A 23,283-nucleotide genomic window follows, 5' to 3' on the forward strand; every position below is an offset into this window, starting at 1 on the left:
ATTCCGGCCCTCCCCTCTGCCATACAAATGGATGAAAATGTGGCGTGGATGAAAGGTGTAAAAGACTTACACAAGGCTTTTACACCATTCACTCATGCCACGTCATAGAGAAAAATTAGCTCCTATAAGTAACTCTAACATTCATGATTTACTCATAGTACTAGCTATGAGTAACTCTGACTTACTCATAGTCAGAGTTTGTCATAGGAACTTCTTTTTGAATCTGATAGCCCTCTTCAGGTGGGAAAGGGAAAGGGACAGAAGTAAGAAGCTGACCAATAATCAATTGAACACGGAATATTTGTTCCTCACTACAATACAGACTCATCCACAATATTCAGATTATTTGACTGCACGTCTATTGCACAATTATATACCTCTTTAATGAGGATGTGTTGGTTCAAACAATATTTTTGGGGAATTCGTGCAATAACTAAGGATCCCGATCTGCCATTCCCACGCATGTGGTTAGGCAAAGTTTTGGGAAAGAATATTTTATGTCTCTGTGCTCTTTTGCGATTCATGCCGTTTATAGTTCATCCCCTTTCTCACCCAAGGAAGATTTTGACTCCATACATTGTTATCTCAATGCTCTACATAGATTTTCTTTGGAACATTATGGAGCTCGTTTTTCTCCTGGTGGAACGTGAATTTAAAGCATAAAAGTCATGCGTGAGACTTTTACGCTTTGAATTCAAGTTCTGCCTCATTTGCATTCATTTGTAGGTCACAAGAGGAGGGACGGATCCTAAGTTACGATTCTGCCGCCCCCTTCCTCTCCACCATACAAATGCTGTGGATTCCTATGGAGTCCGCCTATTCTTTACAGCAACAAAAAGCAGACAGACTCCGCAGGAATCTGTTGTAAATGCCACTTGCCATGCATACATGGCAGCCAGCGTTTACTCATCTTGCACGGTGCAGTGCAAAAGGGTGGCGTACAAGCACGTAGACCACTCTTTTACGCTGTGCAAATGTAAATAATTGCGTGATGGAATCATCCGTACGTACATGTGTAAATGTAGTAAGTCCCCTCTGCGCAATTGCACAAAAATTCCAATATGAGATTCTATGTGGTTTTATTTTATTCTCTTCCGGATTTTTATGAAACCCAATGGAGCTCATGTTGCCCAATTACTTAATTTTATGGTGGGAGCTTGGTACATTTGCACTCAGGCGTAGCCAGGTCCCCAGCACCACAGTTTCACCATTTGCACAGAGAAGTGCAAATGTGCAGGGCAAAAGAGTGCGTATACGCGTGTAAGCTGCCTTTTGCCATGTACTTTTTCACTCTGCCATGCAAAGTTAGTAAATGGTGCCATGCAGCATTTGTTGTTAATTGTAAATGCTGCCTACCATGCTCTCATGACAGGCAGCATGTACAGTTACAATTAAATGCTGCCTGACATGCTTGCGTATCAGGCAGCATTTAATTTTACTTGTGAATGTTGCTTGCCATGCACGCATGGTAAGCAGCGTTCACTGTAACAATTAAACGCTGCCCGACATGTGAGCATGTCGGGTAGCGTTTAATTGTAATTGTACATGCTGCCTGCCATGTAAGCATGGCCGGCAACTTGTACAATAAATCCATATGGGGTCTGCCTGCTTTATGCCGGTGAATGAAGCCAGCAGACTCCATAGGGATCTCCAGAATTTGTGCCAGCATGAAAATCCATCTTGGCGCACATTCTGGATCATTTGTGTGGTGGACTGCATGCCAGTCTCGAGGAGGCCCACCGATGAGAAGGCGGAGGACTGCATAGGAATCCGTTCATTGTACTCCTGCAAGCCAATCATATGTGCAATTTTGAAGAATCCACATGCAATATGTGTGAAATTGTGCAAACTCTTGAGGTCTGATTCACAGAGCGTTTTCCTAAGGCATTGCGCCACATTATAAAACGCTTCTGTGAATCAGGCCCTTCGTGTCTTGGACGAACCTTGGTGAACCAGGTTTTGCAGAAAGATGCCGCCCACATGAAACGTAGACCTACAGTGCAAACTCTACATGGAATCTGCATCTCAAACACCTGGAAAGATTAATTTCAAATTTCACCTTTTCACCAGTGCATGCAGGACATACATTTAGAAACTAACTGGAATCCTCACACGTCTTTTCTGCAGTGGTGCACCGTTCCTGCAGTTTTCAAGCAATGCTATTCTGCAGAGGTTGCAAGTCTTTTGGGTGCTTTCATGTAACTATTTCTGGAAATGAACAATGCAATGTAGCCGAGTGTTGCAAAGAGCAAATTCTACTACGCTGACAGCCTCTTCTTGCCTCATCCTGCAAGAGACTGGGTGGTAGTGGGAGCAGAGGGAATGGCCGGTGCAAATCCTAATGCGTTGGTGCATGCAGATTCAGAAGTACCCACTGTCTGTGGACCAGTAAGACTCGAGGTGAGTTGGGCTGGGACGCGTTGGGCTTGTGTTACTATATGGGCCCTCTCAGATATGACTACCCTACTTCAGGGCTGCTTACGACCCGCCGCAACACCTTTCTTTCATCGGAGCCTACCAGCTCCCGTCAAGGCTCGGCGCGGCCTGCAACCACCAGACGGGGTGGCGTACACGGAAGTCTGTGAATCTTCTGTCCTGAAAGGCGGAGGCTGCATGGCGCGCAACCACTTGGTAGAGTCCTTTTTTCTAAAACTGCGGGTTGTGCACCTCGCTAGAGTTCACGAGTAACATACACTTCACAATTAGCATGAAGAGGGTTCTGTCCCTCCATACAATGTTCTTGCAACAATCTTTTTTAGCCAAGGACCCTTCTAGATTTCCTGAACATTTAATATGTCTTGTACTCCTTTCCCGCGAGGTAATTAGCCTGTCTTTTGCCTTTTGCCTTGTTACTGTTTCTAGGTTACAGGGTGGAGTTGAGCAGATCTCAGGTAATCTTATATATTGTATAACCTACCGTCTGTAGCCCATTGTTCTCTATACTAAAGTGTATTCCTTATCTCAACCTATCTATCTCCCATAATACTGAACTAAAGAATAGGGGTGGGTCACGTAGCACTCCTGCCTATAGGCAACAGTCTACAAGGTTGTTGTTTTGTTTATTACTTGTATTGCGCACCAGACCCGTAGGTATTCAGGCGCATTGCAAAAGAAAACTCACAGCTTAGTTACACATAAAATGTACAGTGATAGAAGCAACTGATATACATTGAAAAAGGGTGGTTTTCAAGCAGGCTCGTGGATGGTTCCTTGTGGGTTGGAGGTGTGTTGCTAACAGGACTCCTGAGAAGGCTCACGGCCGTCCGACTAGTCCAGGTTCGAGACAGTAGCCAAAAATAGGATTCATTTTATGATACACTAAAGAAAGGCATCCTTCTGCACCTGATAGAAACAGGAGGAGCGGTATGAGCATCACATGACAGGGCTATTCCCGTATCTGTATGCATTATTTTTAAGTTGAACATTAACAGCATGATCTGCTTCTATCGCGCTTGTATTTCTATCACTCAAACAGGGATAGAAATGCGTTTTTTCACCCACTTTTCACACTGATGAGCTCCTTAATGCCCTGTCACTTGGAAATGAACAAAAAGCACCCACATTATCCTTGAAGCCTACAATACATTAGTGTTGCGCTTCCAACAGTGTGTTATGCAAGGGGGCTGGCCAGCACATCATTTGTGCTTTTGTGCTACTGTCCACGCACACACACTCTCGGGTCAACTTCGAGAAAAGGTGACATGCGCATTTCTCAAGCAATAGCAAATGAAAAAGGTGCCCCCTCTGCTCTGGCCCCAGGTTTTTTGCTAATTCGATTCCCGTGTGCTAGTTATTTAGATGCAAAGGGTGAAGGCAAATAAAGACTGCCAGGGCCATTTCACTGCCTGCGGAAACACTGTACACTGCATCTAAACCTCCATATTTGCTCTCATAAGGACCCTCCACATGACGGTACAGACATTTTCCTGCGTGACCATCCAGCAGTTTTCTCCAGTTAAATGCATTTTAATCAGAAAGTTCAAGCAGGATCAGTAATACAATATTAGGGGGCCCTTGTCACAACTTTCAATGGTTTAGACCAGGGATAATCAACCTTCCACCCTCCAGATGTTTTGCTGGCCTGCAACTCCCATGATCCCTCACCATTGACTAGGCTGTCTGGGACTGATGGGAGTTGCAGGCCAAATCATCTGGAGGGTGGCAGCTTGGGTACCCCGGCACTACTGTATGATTCTTTCACTGATAGATGAATGCAGGTAGAATGTTTTAGCCCTATCTGGGCGAAATCACAGTGTGACCAAAAGTGGCCATGCTGGCTGCACCAAACACACTTCTTAGTCTGGAATCCGGTTTACCCATATCTTGAGTTTCTGCTTTGCTACATTCATGGATGTTGCAGAGAAGACTGGAGGGTGGCAGCTTGCGTACCCCGGCACTACTGTATGATTCTTTCACTGATAGATGAATGCAAGTAGAATGCTTTACCCCTATATGGGCGAAATCACAGTGTGACCAAAAGTGGCCATGCTGGCTGCACCAAACACACTTCTTAGTCTGGAATCCGGTTTACCCATATCTTGAGTTTCTTCTTTGCTACATTCATGGATGTTGCAGAGAAGACTGGAGGGTGGCAGCTTGGGTACCCCGGCACTACTGTATGATTCTTTCACTGATAGATGAATGCAGGTAGAATGCTGTACCCCTATATGGGCGAAATCACAGTGTGACCAAAAGTGGCCATGCTGGCTGCACCAAACACACTTCTTAGTCTGGAATCCGGTTTACCCATATCTTGAGTTTCTTCTTTGCTACATTCATGGATGTTGCAGAGAAGACTTTATAAGTCATACTGTCCCGAGAAAGCTAGCGTTGGGGGAAAAACATGGCTAGGGTCACCTGTATGGCGTAGGTGTAAATGTCCTTATCGTTTTTATATGAAATAAAAGTGTATTATATGAGAAAAGAAGCGTTGTATGAGACTGAGGTCTTTTGTGAGAGTACCTAGAAAAAAAGGCGCGTGCCTCGTTAGCATAGGTTACAGTGGTTTTATAAAGCGTACCTCTGCCCTTTACTTGACCTTGTGGCACTGATGACCGTCCCAAGTGATTGCTGATATACTTGTCTCTGGTAGTAATGTCATGGTATATGTCTGTGGGATAGGTGCTATGAGAGGTCCTGGCAATGGAGTTGGGACTTGGAGCCGATGAACGTCTCGCGCGATCGTTTACATACTAGAACGAGGTAGGAATGTCATGCTATAAGTCTGTGGGATAGGTGATGCGAGTGGTTCTGGTAGTGGGGCCAAGATATGGCGCTGATGACCGTCTCGAGGGATCGCTGATAAACTGGACTGAGGTAGGAATATCATGCTATATGTCTGTGGGATGGGTGATGTGAGTGGTTCTGGTAGCGGGGTCGAGTCTTGGCGTTGATGACCATCTCAAGGTATCACTGATATACTGGAGTGAAGTAGGTATGTCATGCTATAGGTTTGTTGTATAGGTGTTGTGAGTGGTGAGGCAGCAAGGTCGAGACTTGTCGCTGATGACCTTCTCGAGCGATCGCTGATGTACTTGGCTCTGGTAGGGCTGACATGTTACAGGTCTGTGTGATAGGTAATGTGAGTGGTCTCGGCAACAGGGTCGAGACTTGTCGCTGATGACCGTCTCGAGCGATCGCTGATATACTAGAATGAGGTAGGAATGTCATGGTATAGGTTTTTTTATACGTGTTGTGAGTGGTGAGGCAGCGTCCTCGAGACTTGTCACTGATGACCGTCTCGAGCGATCGCTGATGTACTAGAATGAGGTAGGAATGTCATGGTATAGGTTTGTTGTATACGTGTTGTGAATGGTGAGGCAGCGTGCTCGAGACTTGTCACTGATGACCGTCTCGAGCGATCGCTGATGTACTTGGCTCTGCTAGGGCTGTCATGTTACAGGTCTATGGGATAGGTGGTGCGAGTGGTTCTGGTAGTTGGGTCAAGAATTGGCGCTGATGACCATCTGAAGGTATCACTGATATACTGGAGTGAAGTAGGTATGTCATGCTGTAGGTTTGTTGTATAGGTGTTGTGAGTGGTGAGGCAGCGAGGTCAAAACTTGTCGCTGATGCCCGTTTTAAGAGATTGATGACATACTAGAATCAGGTAGGAATGTCATGGTATATGTTTGTTGGATAGGTGATGTGAGTGGCCTCGGCAACCCGGTCGAGACTTGTCGCTGATGACCGTCTCGAGCGATCGCTGATGTACTTGGCTCTGGTAGGGCTGTCATGTTACAGGTCTATGGGATAGGTGATGTGAGTTGCCGTGCGGGGTCAAAACATGGCACTGATGACAGTCTTGAGATGTCGCTGATAAAGTGGACTCAGGTAGGAATGCCATGCTATAGGTCTGTGGGATCGGTGATATGAGTGGTCCTGGCAGCAGGGGTGGTACTTATAGGCCCCGCGCGTTGCCTGTTTGTTGTGAACAGACTTTAAAGTTTTCTGAGCACTTGTGAGATATCCATGGTCTCCTAACAGTAAATCTTTTTTGCTTGTTCCAGGGGACCTGCACAATGCCCTCATGACCCAGATCAGCACCTGCCTGGAGGGGCAGCTCTACAGCCAGGTGGCACGCGAAATGCAAGATGGCAACCTCACTAAATCCAAATCCGACCTGGTCCTTGGACACTTGAGGGACGGGGTGGTAAGTGTCGTTCCTCGACCAACCGGATCTCTTTCATTAATGTTCTTCAGTTGGGAGGGTTAACAGAAACCTATGGGCAAGGACTACATAACCAGAGGATGTTTCTATTTCTGGGTTCCTTGCCCATTGATTTATGTACCTGATGTAGCGCTGAAAGGCCACCAATTACATGAGAGCACTGTAGTTGAGGTAAGCATTACATATAAGAAAGCCATGTGAAACAATATTCAGTGACATTTACGTTAAAAACAATCCAACTGCAGACAGTACAATTGCAACAATACAGTAAAGATCAAGGTTGACACAAGAGACCCGACCACAAAGACCATAATGTGATAAACCAGCAACATTTAAACTGCTTTCTAAATTGAAGATAAGACATTCTAGCTCATGGGTCTTCAAGTCTCGTCCTCAAGAGCTAAGTCCACTCCACATTTTTGGAATATCCACACAAGAAAGATTTGAAAAAATTGAATCTAAATGGAAGTACTTTATATAGTCAGTGGTTCTCCAGAAAACATGGTGTCATTGGGCTTCTCGATGACCGGCTTCGGTCACTGGCTTGAAACAGAAAACGCAAGCCTCTGGAAGGGTATCTGGTCATTGCATCTAATGCCATTCCATCTAAAAGTTTCCATCTAAAAAATGTCCATTGAATGCATATTTTGGGGGGAGGTAAAGGATTAATTTTTGTTCAGGGGCATTTGAAAGGGTAAAAAAACGGTGGTTTCAGGGCCCCCCCCAAACAAAAAGAAAAAGAAAAAAAAATGCATTAGATGGAAACATTTTTGATGGAAAAATTTCGATGGAATGGCATTGGATGCAATGGCATTCTTTGCAAAGACCATAAACTCTCTGGAAGGCCCAGGGGCTTTATCTTGATTGCGGAAACGTCTTTATTTTCGAACTGAAGAACTTCATGGCTTCCAAACTTTAATTCTCCTTTCCAACAATACGTTATGTTCAGGCTGACCTAATTAATTAATTCATTTACTGGTATTTTTTACCACGCCGCATGCAAGCCTACGCACTTCGCAGCATCAAGAGGTAACAGGAGATTGGAGGGCGAGTGGGGTGGGAATGGGAAACAGACCAAAGGGGAATGGGAGGACAAACTTTGCATCTTGACGAATCGTATCCAAAACAAACTTATTTGGCAGAGTAGTCTCTAATTCATATAAGGCCTGTTGGAGCAGGGTGGTCTATGGAACCTTCCTGGTGGTCCTATTGCAGTCTTCAGTCCAGAGATACATTGCTCCATGAGGTTGGGCCAGACACTCCCAGCATTTTCCCCCCACTTGGTTCTTTCTTAACCGTTGCAGGCCAGGGTCTTCTGGAGCATCTCGCGTTCCTTGACCGGTCTCGCGAGCATCTGTTTCCATTGGGTATTTGGTCCTGGCTGCTAGAAGCTTCAGTGGGCGACGCACCACAGTTTGAATCTTGTTTTCTCGAATGGAGAGCTTTCTGTGCAGTTGTGATGTGGTCTTGTGTGTTCCGACCTAAGACCATTCGAGTCAGCCCACTTTTTAGTCCTTTCATGTGTGTTGTTCGTTTTAGAGAGGCCGGCTTAGACGCTATGGGGTTCTTTGAAGTGAATTAGTATCAAGGCTCTTACCAGGATACGCTTCCGTCTTCAATTAAAGAACGCAAGGCTTTTCTTGATGAGGTGGAGTGTGAGGAGGGCATTTTGCATGAATATTTTTACCTGTGGTGAACAAAGGTTTGCATTTCTTCAAAGGTAATACCCCAACGTTCTCACTTCACTGACTGCCTTTCAGGGATCATACGCAACCATATCACTCATCGTCTTTGAGCGATATGCTTCCCCCTGGCAGGGAGAGCTGCAGTGATTGTCTCCTCTGAATTGTTTATGCTCCTACCAATGAAGGTTGGAGAGAGGTCCTCTCGCGAGGAAGGTGATTTGTCATACAGTCAAGAGTGTGACTGCTTGTCTCTTCTGATGTGTGCACTGTCTTACTGTTGATCAACAGAGCCATTGTCTCCAGCAAGCAGTGGGGGGTTTTCCAATGGGGGCACTCTAGATGATTGTCCCTTTTGGGTGGTAGGTTTCCTTGTTCCCCTGCGGTGCAGCATGTTCCGGTTGGTGTAGGGGATTGCTTATCTCCCTCCTCTCAAGTGGGGGCGAAATTGGCTCCTCCAAGCGATCATATATCCTCCTCCACCCAAAAGCTAGAGGGGTTTGTCTCGTCCATTAGAACTCGTGGGCTCTTCTTTAAAGTCTAAGGCTACTGTCTCGTCCAGGTGAACTCATGCCCTCCTTGTAGTAGTAAAGGGCTGGGATGATTGCCCCATGCAGCTGATCTCATATCCTTCTTCTTGAGCTGCTTTGAGTATTTGTCCCAATGCAGTATTTATGAATGGTATTTTGGGAATAAATCACAACCACCGGCATTGCTCTGGGCAAGCCCCCACACAATCGTTTTTCAGCCTGCCATGCCATTACAGAACAGAAAAGACCAAATGCAAATCAGGCTTAGCCCAACCTCAACTTTAAGTTCACATGTCTGTTTCAAGAGACCACAAGCAACCCAGGACATGTTTCACCATTATTGAGCTTCATCAGTGAGGCGTAGAGTGAGTCTCTAAACAAGACAGACTAAATACCCACGTCTAGGCATAGACATCTTCTTTATGGTGCCAAATGAAACATTGAACAGTGATGAATGGAAGGTTTGGAATAAATCACAACCACTGTCATTGTTCTGGGAAAATCACCAAAAGATTGCTTTTGCTTTTCAACCTGCGGTGCCATTAAAGAAGAAGCACGCCGTACTGTTCTTAGGAGAGGCTGCCTAGTCGTTTGGGCTGGACAGTGCTCTTTGAGTCAGGATCAAGACTAATTTGCATATAGTTTGTCCCCTTCTGTGGTGAGAAAACAAGTTAAAAAACAGTAGGGTGGAAATTGCTACCCAGAGGAATTCCCAGGGTTCAAGAAGAGTTGTTGTAATCATTTCCATCCATCCCTTTTTGGTTTTCTTAGCAAGTCTTCCTAAGTGGAAGGTTGTCTAGCTAAGCGTGTATTGCTTACTCGCTGTGCATAGGGATTCAAGCTGCATCTTACTGGTGAAGATCAAAAAGGCAATCACACGTGTCTGGTTGCTTATTTTTGGACTAATTTGCATTTGGTAGATTTGCATATGGTTTCTCTTCTTCTGCAATGGAATAGCCAAGATTAAAAGTGATGGAATGTAACGCCATCAAGACGCATCCCCAGTGGCAAAGAAGTGTTGGCCCAAGAAAGTCAATCAGTTCTGTTTTGATTTGCTTGGAGTTATTTATTTATTTATTTTATTTTAATGTGATATCGTTTTTTAAACAAAAACTTTACACATGATTTCATAAAATTGTTATCAAATTACATAATACAGAGAATAAAAATAAATAACTATCTTCATCATATATATTTATCAAGTTACACATATTTCATCTTTGTCTATTCTTTCATATAACTTCATCAGATACTCAATTCAGATTTCATGCAATTAGATACAATATTAAAGAGTACACTACCTTCAATTTCACATAAACCTGTGTTGAATAAAATCCATAGGTAAGAAAGAGAATGTTTTGACCGTGCAAGGAGAATGTAGTTTATCAATCCACCCATAATCCATCAATCACTAATCAGTCCTTCCCTTAATAGTTCTTGTAAACTGGCCATCCCCCAGAGCCATAAAGTCAACATCCCAATAAGCAATGGATATTAAGCGTCAATCACCAATCGCCTATATAATAAATGGAGGAGTAACTATACTTCAAGTTTTCCTTTGACCATATGCCATACTCTATATAGAGCCAGATGTAAACTTGCATTCAGAGTATTAATACACATATACCAAACATCTTTCCACTTAATGTGATCTAAATTATGGACATAGCTACTATAGTGTTTTATATAAGTTAGACTCAGTCTGGAGCATAGCGTAAGGATGTGTCTCGCAGTTTCAGGTGAGATTTCATTTTTACACATCCTACAAAATCGCTCATGTTTGGGAATGGCACGTTCAGGTCCTCTCACAGTTAAGACAGGTAGGTGATTGATACGCAGGAGTAGTATAAAGCGTCTTAAATTATCAGAAGGGCATAGGTTCAAATATCTTTGTTCCCTTCTATAGGTGTAAAGTAAATGGGATATAAACCCATAGCTGTGTAGGCTTTCCAGATGTTTAAAGTTGTTTTGCCAGTCCCAAATGTTTAGTCTTTCCCCCATTTGAGCTTTCGAGTATTCAAAATTATCACCCCAGTTAGGTGTCCACTCGATCATCTCAAATAGGGTAGTCATTTCTCTCACAAGCTTAACCTTTTTATTCCCAATTATGTTCTCTTTCATCGTCATCAGGAGTTGATTGGTACTGTTCATATGCATCTTAATGTAAAGGGCAGCTCTTTTCTTTAAGACCAATGCTTTTAATGAGAGTAGACCTAATTCTAATCTCAGTATCGCCATCGGTATTCCCTGTGGTAAACCTAAAAGCTTACGCCAGAATTTACCTTCCAGTATTTGGAGCCAATCAAGGTTAAGATCGACCAGGGCTTCCAGTCCATATATCACCATAGGGACCCAACTTTGGATGTAGAGTTGGCGTGCCGCCCAAATAGAAAAACCACTCTGGTTACGAGAGAACTTACAGATCAGAGCGGTTAATTGGGCCGCCTTTATTTTACGGTTTTGCACACAGGATTGAAAATTCCCACTAGCATCAAATTCCACTCCCAAATATTTGTAGCACTGTGTGTATTGAATTTCCATTCCTCTCAACATCATTCTCGGGCGGCTCGCCTTGCCATGACTATACAGTATCAATTCTGTTTTCGTGTGGTTAATAGTGAGTTCATTCTCTTTAGCATATTCCCAGAGCCTCTCAGCCGAGCGAAGGATTCCACTGAACGTGTGGTCAAAGATAACCACATCGTCCGCGTAGGCCATAACTAAACAATGTTGGCTACCAACTTTCGGGGGACAGTTACGTACAGTGCGTACATTTTCAGGGATATCAGAGACAAAAAGATTATACAATGTGGGTGCAGTTACGCATCCCTGCTTCACCCCTCTGAATTGTTTAATCGCCCTCGTGATTGATCCACCTCCATCAAGCCTCAACTGAACAGAGGTATTCTGATGCAGGAGTTGTAGGTAATGGATCAATCCTTCCGGGCATGCCATTCCCCTCAGCTTCATCCACATTTTTTCTCTGTTAACTGTGTCAAAAGCCGCCTTAAAATCAATATATAAAGCATACAGAGGAGGGTTATTAGCGGACAGAACTTTATCTCTTAGACTATTCATAATTAATAAATTATGCGTAGTAGAATATCCCGTTCTGAATCCACTCTGAAAGCGGTCCAGGATACCTAAATTTTCTGCCCAGGTCTGCAATCTCTGTAAAAGTAAGGATGCAAATAATTTACCTGAACAGTCTAACATCGAGAGCAGACGGTAGTTTCCCGGATCGGATCTATTTCCTTTTTTAAATACGGGTACCAGAATTGCTTTTTGCCAGGTCTCCGGTATTCTCCCCTCTTGAAGCACTTTTTCAAAGAGTATTTTTAGGAGGTTAGCCCAGAACACTCGGTTTTTCTTTATAAGCAGATTAGAAAGCCCATTCGGGCCAGGAGCCCTTGAGGCTTTGAGTTTAGAGATCTTATCAATGAGCTCTTCCAAATTCACCTGGAGGGGCATCAGAACTGGTATAGGTACTCCGGTTATTATGGGATTGGCGACCCTAGTCCCGTTACGTTTCTCAAGAAAATTCACCCATTCCTCTGCATCAATCTGGTTTATTTGCGGGGTTTCCCTGCTTCCCCTCGCATCCCCCAGGAGCACCCAGATATTACGGGAATTTCTTGAGCAAATAATCCTCACAGTCTTTTGCCAACATGCCAGTTTTTTTTTGCCCTTTTCCATTGTTTCAGCCAAGATCTATACCTGTTTTTATCTCTTTAATCCTGGCATGAATAGTAATAATGGATTTTGTGGTAGCTCTGATTTTACGTAACTCCCTTCTAACTGTACGTTTAGCGTCTCTTATTGTCCTATCATAGGTCTCAGTCGAACCCTGTTCTCTAGTAACCAATAATGATTGTTTGGTTTTATATTTACCAGTGAAGTTATAAATCCACCCTTCCAAGTCCTCCATAGATAATTTAACAAACCTGTCATAATGATCATTGTCCCAATCACCGCAATCCCGGCAAGCTCTAGAAATATTTTTCTCTGACCAGATTAGTCGAGAAATTGAGTTATTAACAAGAAGGCTTCCCATCATCATTTTAGGGGGTGATTCGATATAACTATTCAGGGTTAGACTGAGACCATTATGATCATTCTCAACCACTCTCATATCATTCACCAGGGATGCCACCTCCACACTTGCAAAACAATAGTCCAGGGTACGATGCGCCCCGCCCGCTCCCCATGTGAAGTGACCTGGACGGTCACTCATAGTTCTTCCATTTAGGCATTCCAGCTCCCAACTCTTCATGAAACATAACCATTTCTTTCCTTCCTCATCACTGTTATGTTGCATAAGAGGATAAGGGTATAGTAATTTATTATTGGTCGTACCTCCTTCTCCCTTGATGAGACAATTAAAATCTCCTGCAATAATAATGAGATTAATTTTACATTCACTCTTCCAATCACTCAGCAAATCATGCAATCTATCTTGAATTTGGTCACTCACAGATGCATCGTGGGGGTTATAAAGGTTAATCAACAATAACTTAGCCCAGTGGTCCTTAATTAGTGTGACCACCTCCACCGCATTAATGTTATCCTCAAGATCGGTGGGTATTTCTCTTGATGTTATAGACTTGGCCACCCCAGTCATCAGACCACCAAATGGTCTTCCCATTCGCCCTTTTTTAGCAGGAGTGTGGTATAGTTTAAAACCGTCTATCACAATCGGAGCAATCAACCAAGTTTCTTGTAACATTAAAAAAAGGATAGTTCATAATGAAAGGTAGTGACCCATTAGTTGCAATAAAATGTTTAAAACCCCTCGTGTTCCAGGACAACAATGAGCAAGTTCATGGTTTATTTATAGCCATGGGCGGAGCTTCTGCTAACCACTTGAGAGTATTCTGAATATCACTAATTTGTACTTGCTTACCGGTAGTTAGGGGGAATTTGATTTTGTCATTGAATTTAATGGATTTAGATTTATCCTTAATCAATGGGTCTTCGTCGTTAGGATTAACATCCACCCCCAGCCCCACCTGCGCCAGATTGCCTCTATATTTACGGATCAGCTGTGCGGAAGCCAAAACCGTACAATGGAGTGCCGTTACATTTGGGTTGGTGCTACACAGTGGTTCCAGAAATGAGAAGTCATCTGACCTAATAACTCTTAATTGAGGTATTAAGTGAAGTTTTTCAAGCATAGCCTCTCGTGGTAACCACTTGCCTCCACATTTTTGATTCAAGTTCTTCACGATGCAGATCCTATTTTCACCTTTACTTTCATCTCTGGCTGGGATAGGACATGCCTTCTCCGAGTTCATACTTTCATAGGTACTGTTTAGACTGTTCCTTTGCGGGGTGAAAAATTGGTTGTCCATAGCAATAGGGCTGTCAATAAGAATAGAGTCTTGACTGTCATTACTCACTGCGGATATTTCTTTTCACTTCTCCGGCAATAACCAGCTCGTGAGTGTTCCCGGGCTCTTACCTCGGAGTTTCTTTCTTTTCAGAGCCCTTTTTTTAGCTTTTTTAGATTTCTGCTGGGGATTCGCTGTATTGGGAAGTGGAGAAGCCACATCCACTGGAATGTGTCTTAGAGCCGCTCTCTTAGCCATTCTGCGCTGTTTTTTAGTCAAATGAATCTGATCTTCTTTTGGAGGGGGCTCTCCCCCCTCTGTATTAGTTGGAATTATCAATATGTCAGGCTCCTTAATTCCTTCAGATTCCACTCTGTGGGATGAACCTGAACCAGGTAAATTTAGCTGCAAGACTGTATTTACATGTTTTTCCCACATAGTTTTAGGAGGATTTTTAGTGCAAACTGCAAGGAAGTTAAGGACGCCTGCAGGTCGGCAATCGCGGCAGAATTCAACAGTGATAATTCGTTAAATCGATCGGCGTCGTGATTTCCAGGCTGATCTAAATCAATCAAAAGATTAGGTGATTCTGACAAACGGCCCGAGCAGAGAGACCCCAGGGCGGTATTTTCTGGTTGCAGTACCTGCGCCTCAATTGTCATGCTTGCTGCCCTCGGAGTGGGCACCTTCTTGGGGATTCCCAGCACCTCAGAGTTTGTAGGGGGGGCCATTGATTTCTGTATGGACAGGCATAAATCGAGTAATGAATTATTATCTATGTCATCAAAATTCGTCAGATCCAGGGGACGACTACCATTATTGATTGTAGGGCGAGTCTCCTCCGTATGATCTGTAGGACGCACATGTGGTATTTTTTCAAACAATGCCGGGATAGTGTCTCTAGTCTTAGCTGGGGGGTTTGAACTGTCCCCTCCAGGCAGATTATTAACAGGCATCTTTCGATTATTTGTCTTACCTTTCCTCAAATTGTAAGACGTTTTAGCACTGCTCACTTTTGGCGGCATAATAACTCAAAAAGAGTGGGCTCGAGAGTTAGCTAGTGGGATCAAAGGAGAATATATTCCCCCGCAGTCTCCCCTAGCTTATACGTGTATTATGTAGAGGCAGTACAAGCAGACTAGAGCCACCACAGCAATCAAGATGTAAGGCTTTAAGAGTAACTGATAATGCCCCACATACACTATAATTTGAGGGTAAGTAGATCCAGCCAGTATCTTTAACCAGCAATTATAACCCTCTAAGCCCGGTGCCAGTATTCAGACACCCCACTGATTAATCAGACAAAATCAGGCAAGGCAAAGTCAGGAGGGCACCAATCTTAGTACGGCTGCACATTACCGCTCTTTACCACACTTTTCCTCCGTGCAACGAATGGAGTCCCGTTGCTGGAAGGACCAAACAGGAGGTCGCGGTCGTAGCGGGAAACTGGCAGCCGCGCGTCAGTGTCGGTGGCGAACAGGTAATAGGAGCGGCGAGTCGAGAACAAACACAGGCGCTGACTCGCTTCGCCTCCTGCAACCCTCCGACGCTGTTCCTACTTCCTCAGCACTCTCTTCGTCACGCTCCACACCGTAGAGGAAAGGACCTCACAAAACAGACGAGTACGTCAAGCCGCACCATGTTCGTTGCTCGTAATCCGAAACCGAGCTGAGAACTGGCCGCTTCCGACGTCTTCATTTGCTTGGAGTTATTGTCTCCTCCAGGTGATCTTGCACCTTGCATAAAGAGTTTATATGACTCACCATTCTTATAATGTATTACTTTTTTTATTATTATAAGAGTATATAGTGAGAGCCGGCCTGGCTTTCAGAAGCAACAAAGCACTTTGCAATCACAGGGTGAAGAACCCGGTGAAGGAAGCAGAGAAACGGAGGAGTGGGGAGCTGACAATAGGTGTGATGGAGGGTGGGCAGTTTGAGATCAGATCATCTACAAGCAACCAGCTGTGCAAACAATGGGGAGCAGATCCCCCAGTCTCAGGTAGGTTGGGAAGTGGAGGGTGGGTGTACCTAGATGTTAGGCAGGAGCAATCCATTTAAGGGGAGGGTATTGGGCTCCTCCCTGAACTGTAGAAGTGATAGAAGGAGTCTGATATTGAACTGGTAGGATGTTCAAGGGTATTGGGGCATGGACAGAGAAGGTCTGTCTTCTGGTACTTTCTTTCCTACACTGGTGGAGTTCAAACCTACACATGTCCTTACTTCTGGTGGATTGTAGGCCTCTGGAGATGCTGAGTTTCTCAGTGAGGTAGCTTAGAGACTTCAGGCTGGCAGCGGGATCCAGTGCAGTATGATGTGGGTCGGGGTGATGTGGTAGAATTTGCTTTGTTGAGACATGCTGCAGCATGAAGGGCACATCTCAAGGGTGCCGGAGTAGTCACTGAAAGACCTTCCAAAAGGGCATTGCCACCATCCAGGTGGGAGAAGACCAAGGCTTGGACAGCAGAACTGAAGTTGTTTTCTGGAATGAAGAGCTTGATTCTCCGCAGGTACCAGGCTGTTTGTGTCTTCCTTGCTATTTTCAGTTTGAAGAAGGGCTGTTTTGCAATGTTGAACCAAAGGGACTTGATGCAGGTCGTCAGCTGGGGTGTGAAGCCCTTGAGGTTCATAGCAGAGAGCCATGTGTGGATGTCAGGGTGTTTGGTGTTGTTGGTCAGGGGTAGGAATTTTGTCTTGGAGGGGTCGAGCTTCAGGTAAGCACTGGACATCAACTACTGGATCAGTGTGAGGAAGACCATGAGCCTTTGGATGCCTTCAGTGGAGAATATCTTGAGGTAGAGCATGCGTGTCTTCTGCATATTGGTGGGTGTGGCTGTTGCATGGAATGAGGAAGGCTCTGAGGGGTTGCATGTAAAGATTGAAGATCACAGGGAAGAGGATGGATGCGTGTAGGACTCTGCAGGTGATAGGTTGAGTTGGTGATCTGGAGGAATCCATTTGCACAAACTGGTGGCCATTAGTAAGGAAGGATTTGAACCAGCTGAGGACAATCTCGCTGATCCCTATGCAGTGATGTAGATTGTCGGTGAGTGTTTAGTGGTCTACTGTGTCAACTGTTGCTGAGCGGTCAAGGAGAACCAGGAGGCAAGAATGGCCTTGAGGGTAGCCGTTTCTGTGCTAAAACTGGTTCTGAAGCCAGATTACTAAGATTGAAGGAGGTTGTTGGCTTCAGGGTTTTGGAGGAGTTGAGTGGCTACTGAATTCTCAAGGATCTTACCTAGGAAGGGAAGATGGGTGATGGGTTGGTGGTTGCTGAGTTTCTCAGGGTCCAGTGTTAGTTTCTTGGGAAGCGGGAGGATTTGTCTGGTCTGGAGGGTCAAGGGAAGGTGTCTTCAGTTAGGGAGCTGTTGATGATTGTCTGGTACAAAAGGAGTGCTTCAGTCTGAAGGAATTTGAGTACCAAGGCAGGGAGAATGCTGTTCGCATACAATGGGCCTCATGTTAAGTTTGCCGTTCCGGTAGTTACGGCACCGGTAAGCTACTGGCGCCGTTACTACTGGAACAGCAAACTACAAGTTGTGCTTGCGGGTGCCTTTCTGACCGCCAGGTCTTACTCGTCGGATGCACCGGCACCATTCATGAATGGTGCCGCTGCATCCGACCTCCCCATTCCCATTGAGCCCTTAGGCTCAAATGGGAATGGGGAGTAATGAATACCGGCACCCGGCAATGGGGACAGACCGGGTATGGCGGGGACGGAATGCCCTGTACGTCCCCATTGCTGGGTGCCAGTAATTTCACGAGTTTGGCATCAAACTCGTAAAGAGGCTGAATGTGTTCTTGAGAGGTTCTAGGGTGGCATTGCAGTCTTCCATAGCAAGTGTCTTAAAAGTTGTCCAGATAGTTGTGGTTTTGCGAGCTATGAACACCATGGAGTTAAACATTTGGGGCCAATATGACATTACACACAGGTGTCTTAATCCAACTCTTCAGAATGTCACCAGCATACAGTCAGCTGGTACCTCTGAATCTCCATGCACCTGAAGGTCAGGATTCACATCTCGCCTCCCCCGCTGACAGCTCACCCACCAGCCTAGTCTTGTGGAACCGAGCACCAGGGGGCGACCAGAATTATAGAAGTTGTGATGTACAGGACCTAGTTACATCAGATTACATGGTAGATAAAAGCACAGAGCTCCAAACTGGTCACCATTTTAATTAACATGACCAGTGTATTTATATAACCTATCCCACTAGGTTTTTTAAGGCCTCTTTGCAATGGAGACCTTCATCTTTTCACTCAGTATCTCAAACCTATGTGGGAACAGTGCAGGGTTCATCCATCGCCAGAGCTAACTCTAAACTCACGAATTAATGATTGCGTTGACAGCGCTTTTCTGCTCTTGAGCTAGCTCGGCGCTTTAAACAATAACATAAAAAATGACTGGATCACCTCATGTACTTGGAATAAAACAGATTCTAGTTGACGCCTCTGCCCCTGTGCATGCCATCTTGAAGATGTACCCAAAAGGTGCAAATTATGTAGGTGCAAAGTATGGAGTTGGATGAAGGGCTGAGTCAGCACTGCCGGAATTTGAACTTGCGAAGTGCTGGCTTACCCTAGGTCAGAGAACCTTTAACCCGTGAGCTATCAACCCATATATTTTAACTCTCACTTATGGTACTAGGGGGCACAATTTAAAGCAGATATTGGCTATGTTGTAGTGCAGCAATGCATCATGTAGGTCTCCCAGACGTGGTATAGGTGGATAGAAGTAATTTATAAAAGGCAGAAAGTGCTATGGCCTATGTAAAAAAAGTGCTGCATCCCAGGTAGAAAGTACTATGACCTATTCAGAAAGTGCTGAATCCTAGGTTGGAAGCGCTATAAACTATGTAGAAAGGGCTGCATCGCGATTAGGAAGTGTTGTGACCTATACAGAAAGTGTGATATGCAAAGTAGGAAACACTGTGACCTATGTAGAAAGTGCTGCATCCCCATTAGGAGGTTCTCGAACCTATGCTGAAAGTGCTGCATCTCAGGTAGAAAGTGCTATGACCTGAATAGAAAGTGCTTCATGCCAGGGAGTAAGTGGTATGACCTATGTAGAACGTGCTTAATCCCAGGTAGGAAGTGCTATGACTATGTAGAAAGGGCTGAATCCTGGGTAGGAACCGCTCGGACCTATGTAGAAAGTGCTGCATCCCAATCAGGAAGAGCAGTGACCTATGTAGCAAGTGCTGCATCCCCGGTAGGAGGTTCTACAACCTATGTTGAAAGTGCTGCATCCCCAGTAGGAAGTTCTACAACCTATGTTGAGAGGGCTGCATCTCCGATAGAAAGTACTAAGACCTGGGGAGTAAGTGCTACGACCTTTGTAGAAAGTGCTGCATGCGTGCCAGGTAAGAAGTGCTATGACATCTATAAAGTGTGCTGCATCCCAGGTAGGAATGTGCTGGAAACACGAGAATCAGTGTTTTTCTGGTTACAAACACGTAAGCCTGGCACATAGACACGTCCCCCATATAATCATCGCTTTACTTTGAAATAAAACGCGCTTATGGTCAAAGGCGTCTGTGGCCTTCACACTGGTTTTATGTTTCAGGTGAATTTATTGGAGAAAAGGCCGGATCTGAAGGGAAAACTCCATGCTTTGTTTAACCAGCCACTGCCGACGACTCTGCGGGGCCGGGCCTGGAGGCTCTACCTGTCCAACACAAAGGGTAAGAGGCTCAGGTTACCCTGGGAATCCAAGGGGTGGCAGGCACAAGCCCTGGACAATTGCCAATGCCAAGTGCTGCCCGTCCAAGAGTGTTAGGTGCAAGACCTTCCCTGGGAATTGGCGTGTTGCCCACTGGTGCTGTCGGTGTTTTGAAATGCTGCAGGTCGCAGCTCAGGCGTGGACTCAAAGGGTGGTCGAATTCATCCAATGAGCGATGTTTTCTGGTGTCCTCCGATCCCCGCCTTCATGCACAAAACAGCGCCCTGAATACGGGCTGTTCTGCCGTGAAGACGTCCTCCATTGACGCTGACTTCCTTGCCCCGGAAATGTTTAGGCCAGCTAGGCTGCAACAGTGAAGTGCAACCTAACTTCCTATGCGAAGGGAGCAAGGTGCCCATCCAGGACCAATCGCCCTTGCCGCTTCAGGAGACCTACTATAATCACCCTAAATTGATCCGTGAAAAGTATTGACTTATAACTACTGGGAGTTTGGGAAGCATCCATTCCATCGTTTAATTAAAAACCTGTCTACACCTTCCCGTGAGGGGACAAAACCTAATGGCCGTGCCTCCCAATGTGAGCAGTCGAGCCCAGGTCCATTCTTCTTGGGAACTCAGTCAGCAGCAGACATGTTCCGGCTGTGTTGTGCAATTTGATTCCATAGGCACTGCCAGCAAAGGACCCACGTCTTGGCATACTCTCCCACACTTAGGATGACACCCTATAAACACCAAGATAGGATCGCTGGAAAGTTTTGATTTGATCGGCACCCCTGGTCACTTCAGTGTAAGTTAAGCAAGACTTCATTTCTTGGAATGCATCTGTCTTATTAAATGAAAAACCAAGACAGTAAAATGGAGTCCCGGTGACGCGGTGTCAAATGCACCTCTTGATGTCTGGCTTTTCCCAATAGTTCACTCCCAGTATTAGACAATATCCTTTCCACCCCATCATTCATTCCCAGGTGGTTCTTGATGGGCTTCACTCCCAGTTCTGTACTCTCAGTACCACCTTGGTATCTCGTGTCTCTCAACTCACCCGCATTTGGAGAGTGTCTCATATTAGAAGCCTCCTAACATACCACTGTCTTCTGTAGACTTAAACAGGCTCATCGGCCCAGAAAAGCTTCTACACACATGTACTTCAAGGGGATCACCCGCCACCCACCTGTCTTGCACACCTGATTTCACCCGCTTAGGAGAGTTAATCAGTTGAGAGGTATAGAATGGTCTATCCTCCCCATACCTTTTTCTGGTATGTTTCATCTAAGGTCCTTTTTCCCCCATTGTTCTTGCTAAATATTACCTGGGATGCGTCTTTCTACTTGATAGTTAAGCGCCAGAAGTCCTCCCCTCCCTGTTTTCACACCCAATTTTAACTAGTGTCCTCCCTCCCTCATTATTCACTCCCAGTGCACCTGATATCATTCTCTCTGTACGGTTCACTCCCAGTATAAACTCATCTTCTTCTGTCCCCGTTGTTCAATCCCAGGGTTAACTGATGTCCTTGTAGTTCACACCCAATATTAACTCATAACCCTTCTTGCCAACCGTTCACTCCCAGTATTTCTTGATGTCCTTCTATGCCCATTTCACACTCCCAGTATTACCTGGTACCCTGCCGTGGTGATTGTTCACTCACAGCATTACCTTGCGTCCTTCAATGCCCATTATTATCTCCCAGTATTACATGGTGTCCTTGTTCACTCCCAGCATTACCTGGTGTCCTTCATTGCCCATTGTTCACTCCCAGTATTACCTGGTGTCCTTGCATACCCATTGTTCGCTCCCAGTGTTACCTGCTGTCCTTCCACGCCCATTGTTCACTCCCAGTATTACCTGGTGACCTACCATTCCCATTGTTCGCTCCCAGTATTGCCTGGTGTCCTTCCATGCCCATTGTTCACTCCCAGTATTGCCTAGTGTCCTTCCATGCCCATTGTTCACTACAAGTATTGCCTAGTGTCCTTCCATGCCCATTGTTCACTCCCAGAATTACCTGGTGTCCTTCCATGCCCATTGTTCGCTCCCAGTGTTACCTGGTGTCCTTCCATGCCCATTGTTCGCTCCCAATGTTACCTGGTGTCCTTCCATGCCCATTGTTCGCTCCCAGTGTTACCTAGTGTCCTTCCATGCCTAGGGTTCGCTCCCAGTGTTACCTGGTGTCCTTCCATGCCTAGGGTTCGCTCCCAGTATTACCTGGTGTCCTTGCACGGCCATTGTTCACTCCCAGTGTTACCTGGTGTCCTTCCATGCCTAGGGTTCGCTCCCAGTATTACCTGGTGTCCTTGCACGCCCATTGTTCACTCCCAGTGTTACCTGGTGTCCTTCCATGCCTAGGGTTCGCTCCCAGTATTACCTGGTGACCTTCCATGCCCATTGTTCGCTCCCAGTATTGCCTGGTGACCTTCCATGCCCATCTTTAACTCCTGGTATCACCTGCTGTTCTTCAGCTGCCAACATGTTCAATCTCAGTGTAACATATCGCCGTCTGTCCCCATTGTAAATTCCCATTATTAAATGATGCTCTTCCCATAATTCCCAGCTAGTGTCACCTGATGTCCCTGTGACCCTATCATTCACTCCTACACTCCCAATAATTACTGTTGCCCTTCTGTTCCTGTAGTTAATACCTGGTGCCACCATTGCCTGATTCCTATTTGTTGCTGTCATTCACTCATAGTATCAAGGGAAGTCATTCTGCTCCCATTGTTCACTACCAGTGTTTCCTGGTGTCTTTCAGTTCCCATTTTCAGTCGCACCATCACTCAAAGTCACTCTCTTCCATTCATTCACGGCCAATGTTACCAGATGTCTTTCGGTTTCCATTGTCCACTCCCTTTATGGACGGAGTCCTGGTGCCATTGTTCATTCCCATTAATCAATGATGATGACCATCTCTTCCATCCATTCCCATTATTGGCTGGTGACCGTATATCCTAATCATGTACTTCTATATTACCAGACGTCTTCTGCCCCAATCTCTCACTCCCACCATTGCCAGATGCTCTTCTGTTTCCATTGCCCCCTAACAGTATCCACTGATGTCCATCATCCCTGTCTTTCACTCCCATTATTGCCAGGTACTCTAATGTTCCTGTTATTTCTTCCCAGTATCGTATCCACTGATGTCCTCCTGACCCCATCTTTCACTCCCATTATTGCTTGATGCTTTTCTTTTCCCATCGTTCCCTCCCAGTGTCCACTGTTGTCTTTCTGCCCCCATATTATTGCCAGATGCACTCCTGTTCCAATTGTTCCCTCCCAGTACCCACTGATGTCCTCCTGTTACCATCTTATACTCCCATTATTACCAAATGCTCTCCTGTTCCCATTGGTTCCTCCCAGTATCCACTGATGTCCTTTGTCCCTATTGCTCGCTCCTATTA

The 23,283-nt window shown here is 45.3% G+C and overlaps 1 protein-coding gene across 1 annotated transcript in view; it reads left to right on the forward strand.

Annotated features, from left to right (window-relative positions):
• Positions 1-23,283, forward strand: part of LOC138487352 (uncharacterized) — a 350,559-nt gene that overhangs the window by 107,566 nt on the left and 219,710 nt on the right. The window contains exons 3-4 of the mRNA XM_069613935.1: positions 6,510-6,652; positions 19,779-19,896. Coding sequence (XP_069470036.1) covers positions 6,510-6,652; positions 19,779-19,896 — 261 coding nt within the window. The remainder of the gene's footprint in view (positions 1-6,509; positions 6,653-19,778; positions 19,897-23,283) is intronic.

The sequence above is a fragment of the Ambystoma mexicanum genome, chromosome 9 (genome assembly GCF_040938575.1).
Source record: "Ambystoma mexicanum isolate Mex_15411 chromosome 9, UKY_AmexF1_1, whole genome shotgun sequence".
Taxonomy (NCBI): domain Eukaryota; kingdom Metazoa; phylum Chordata; class Amphibia; order Caudata; family Ambystomatidae; genus Ambystoma; species Ambystoma mexicanum.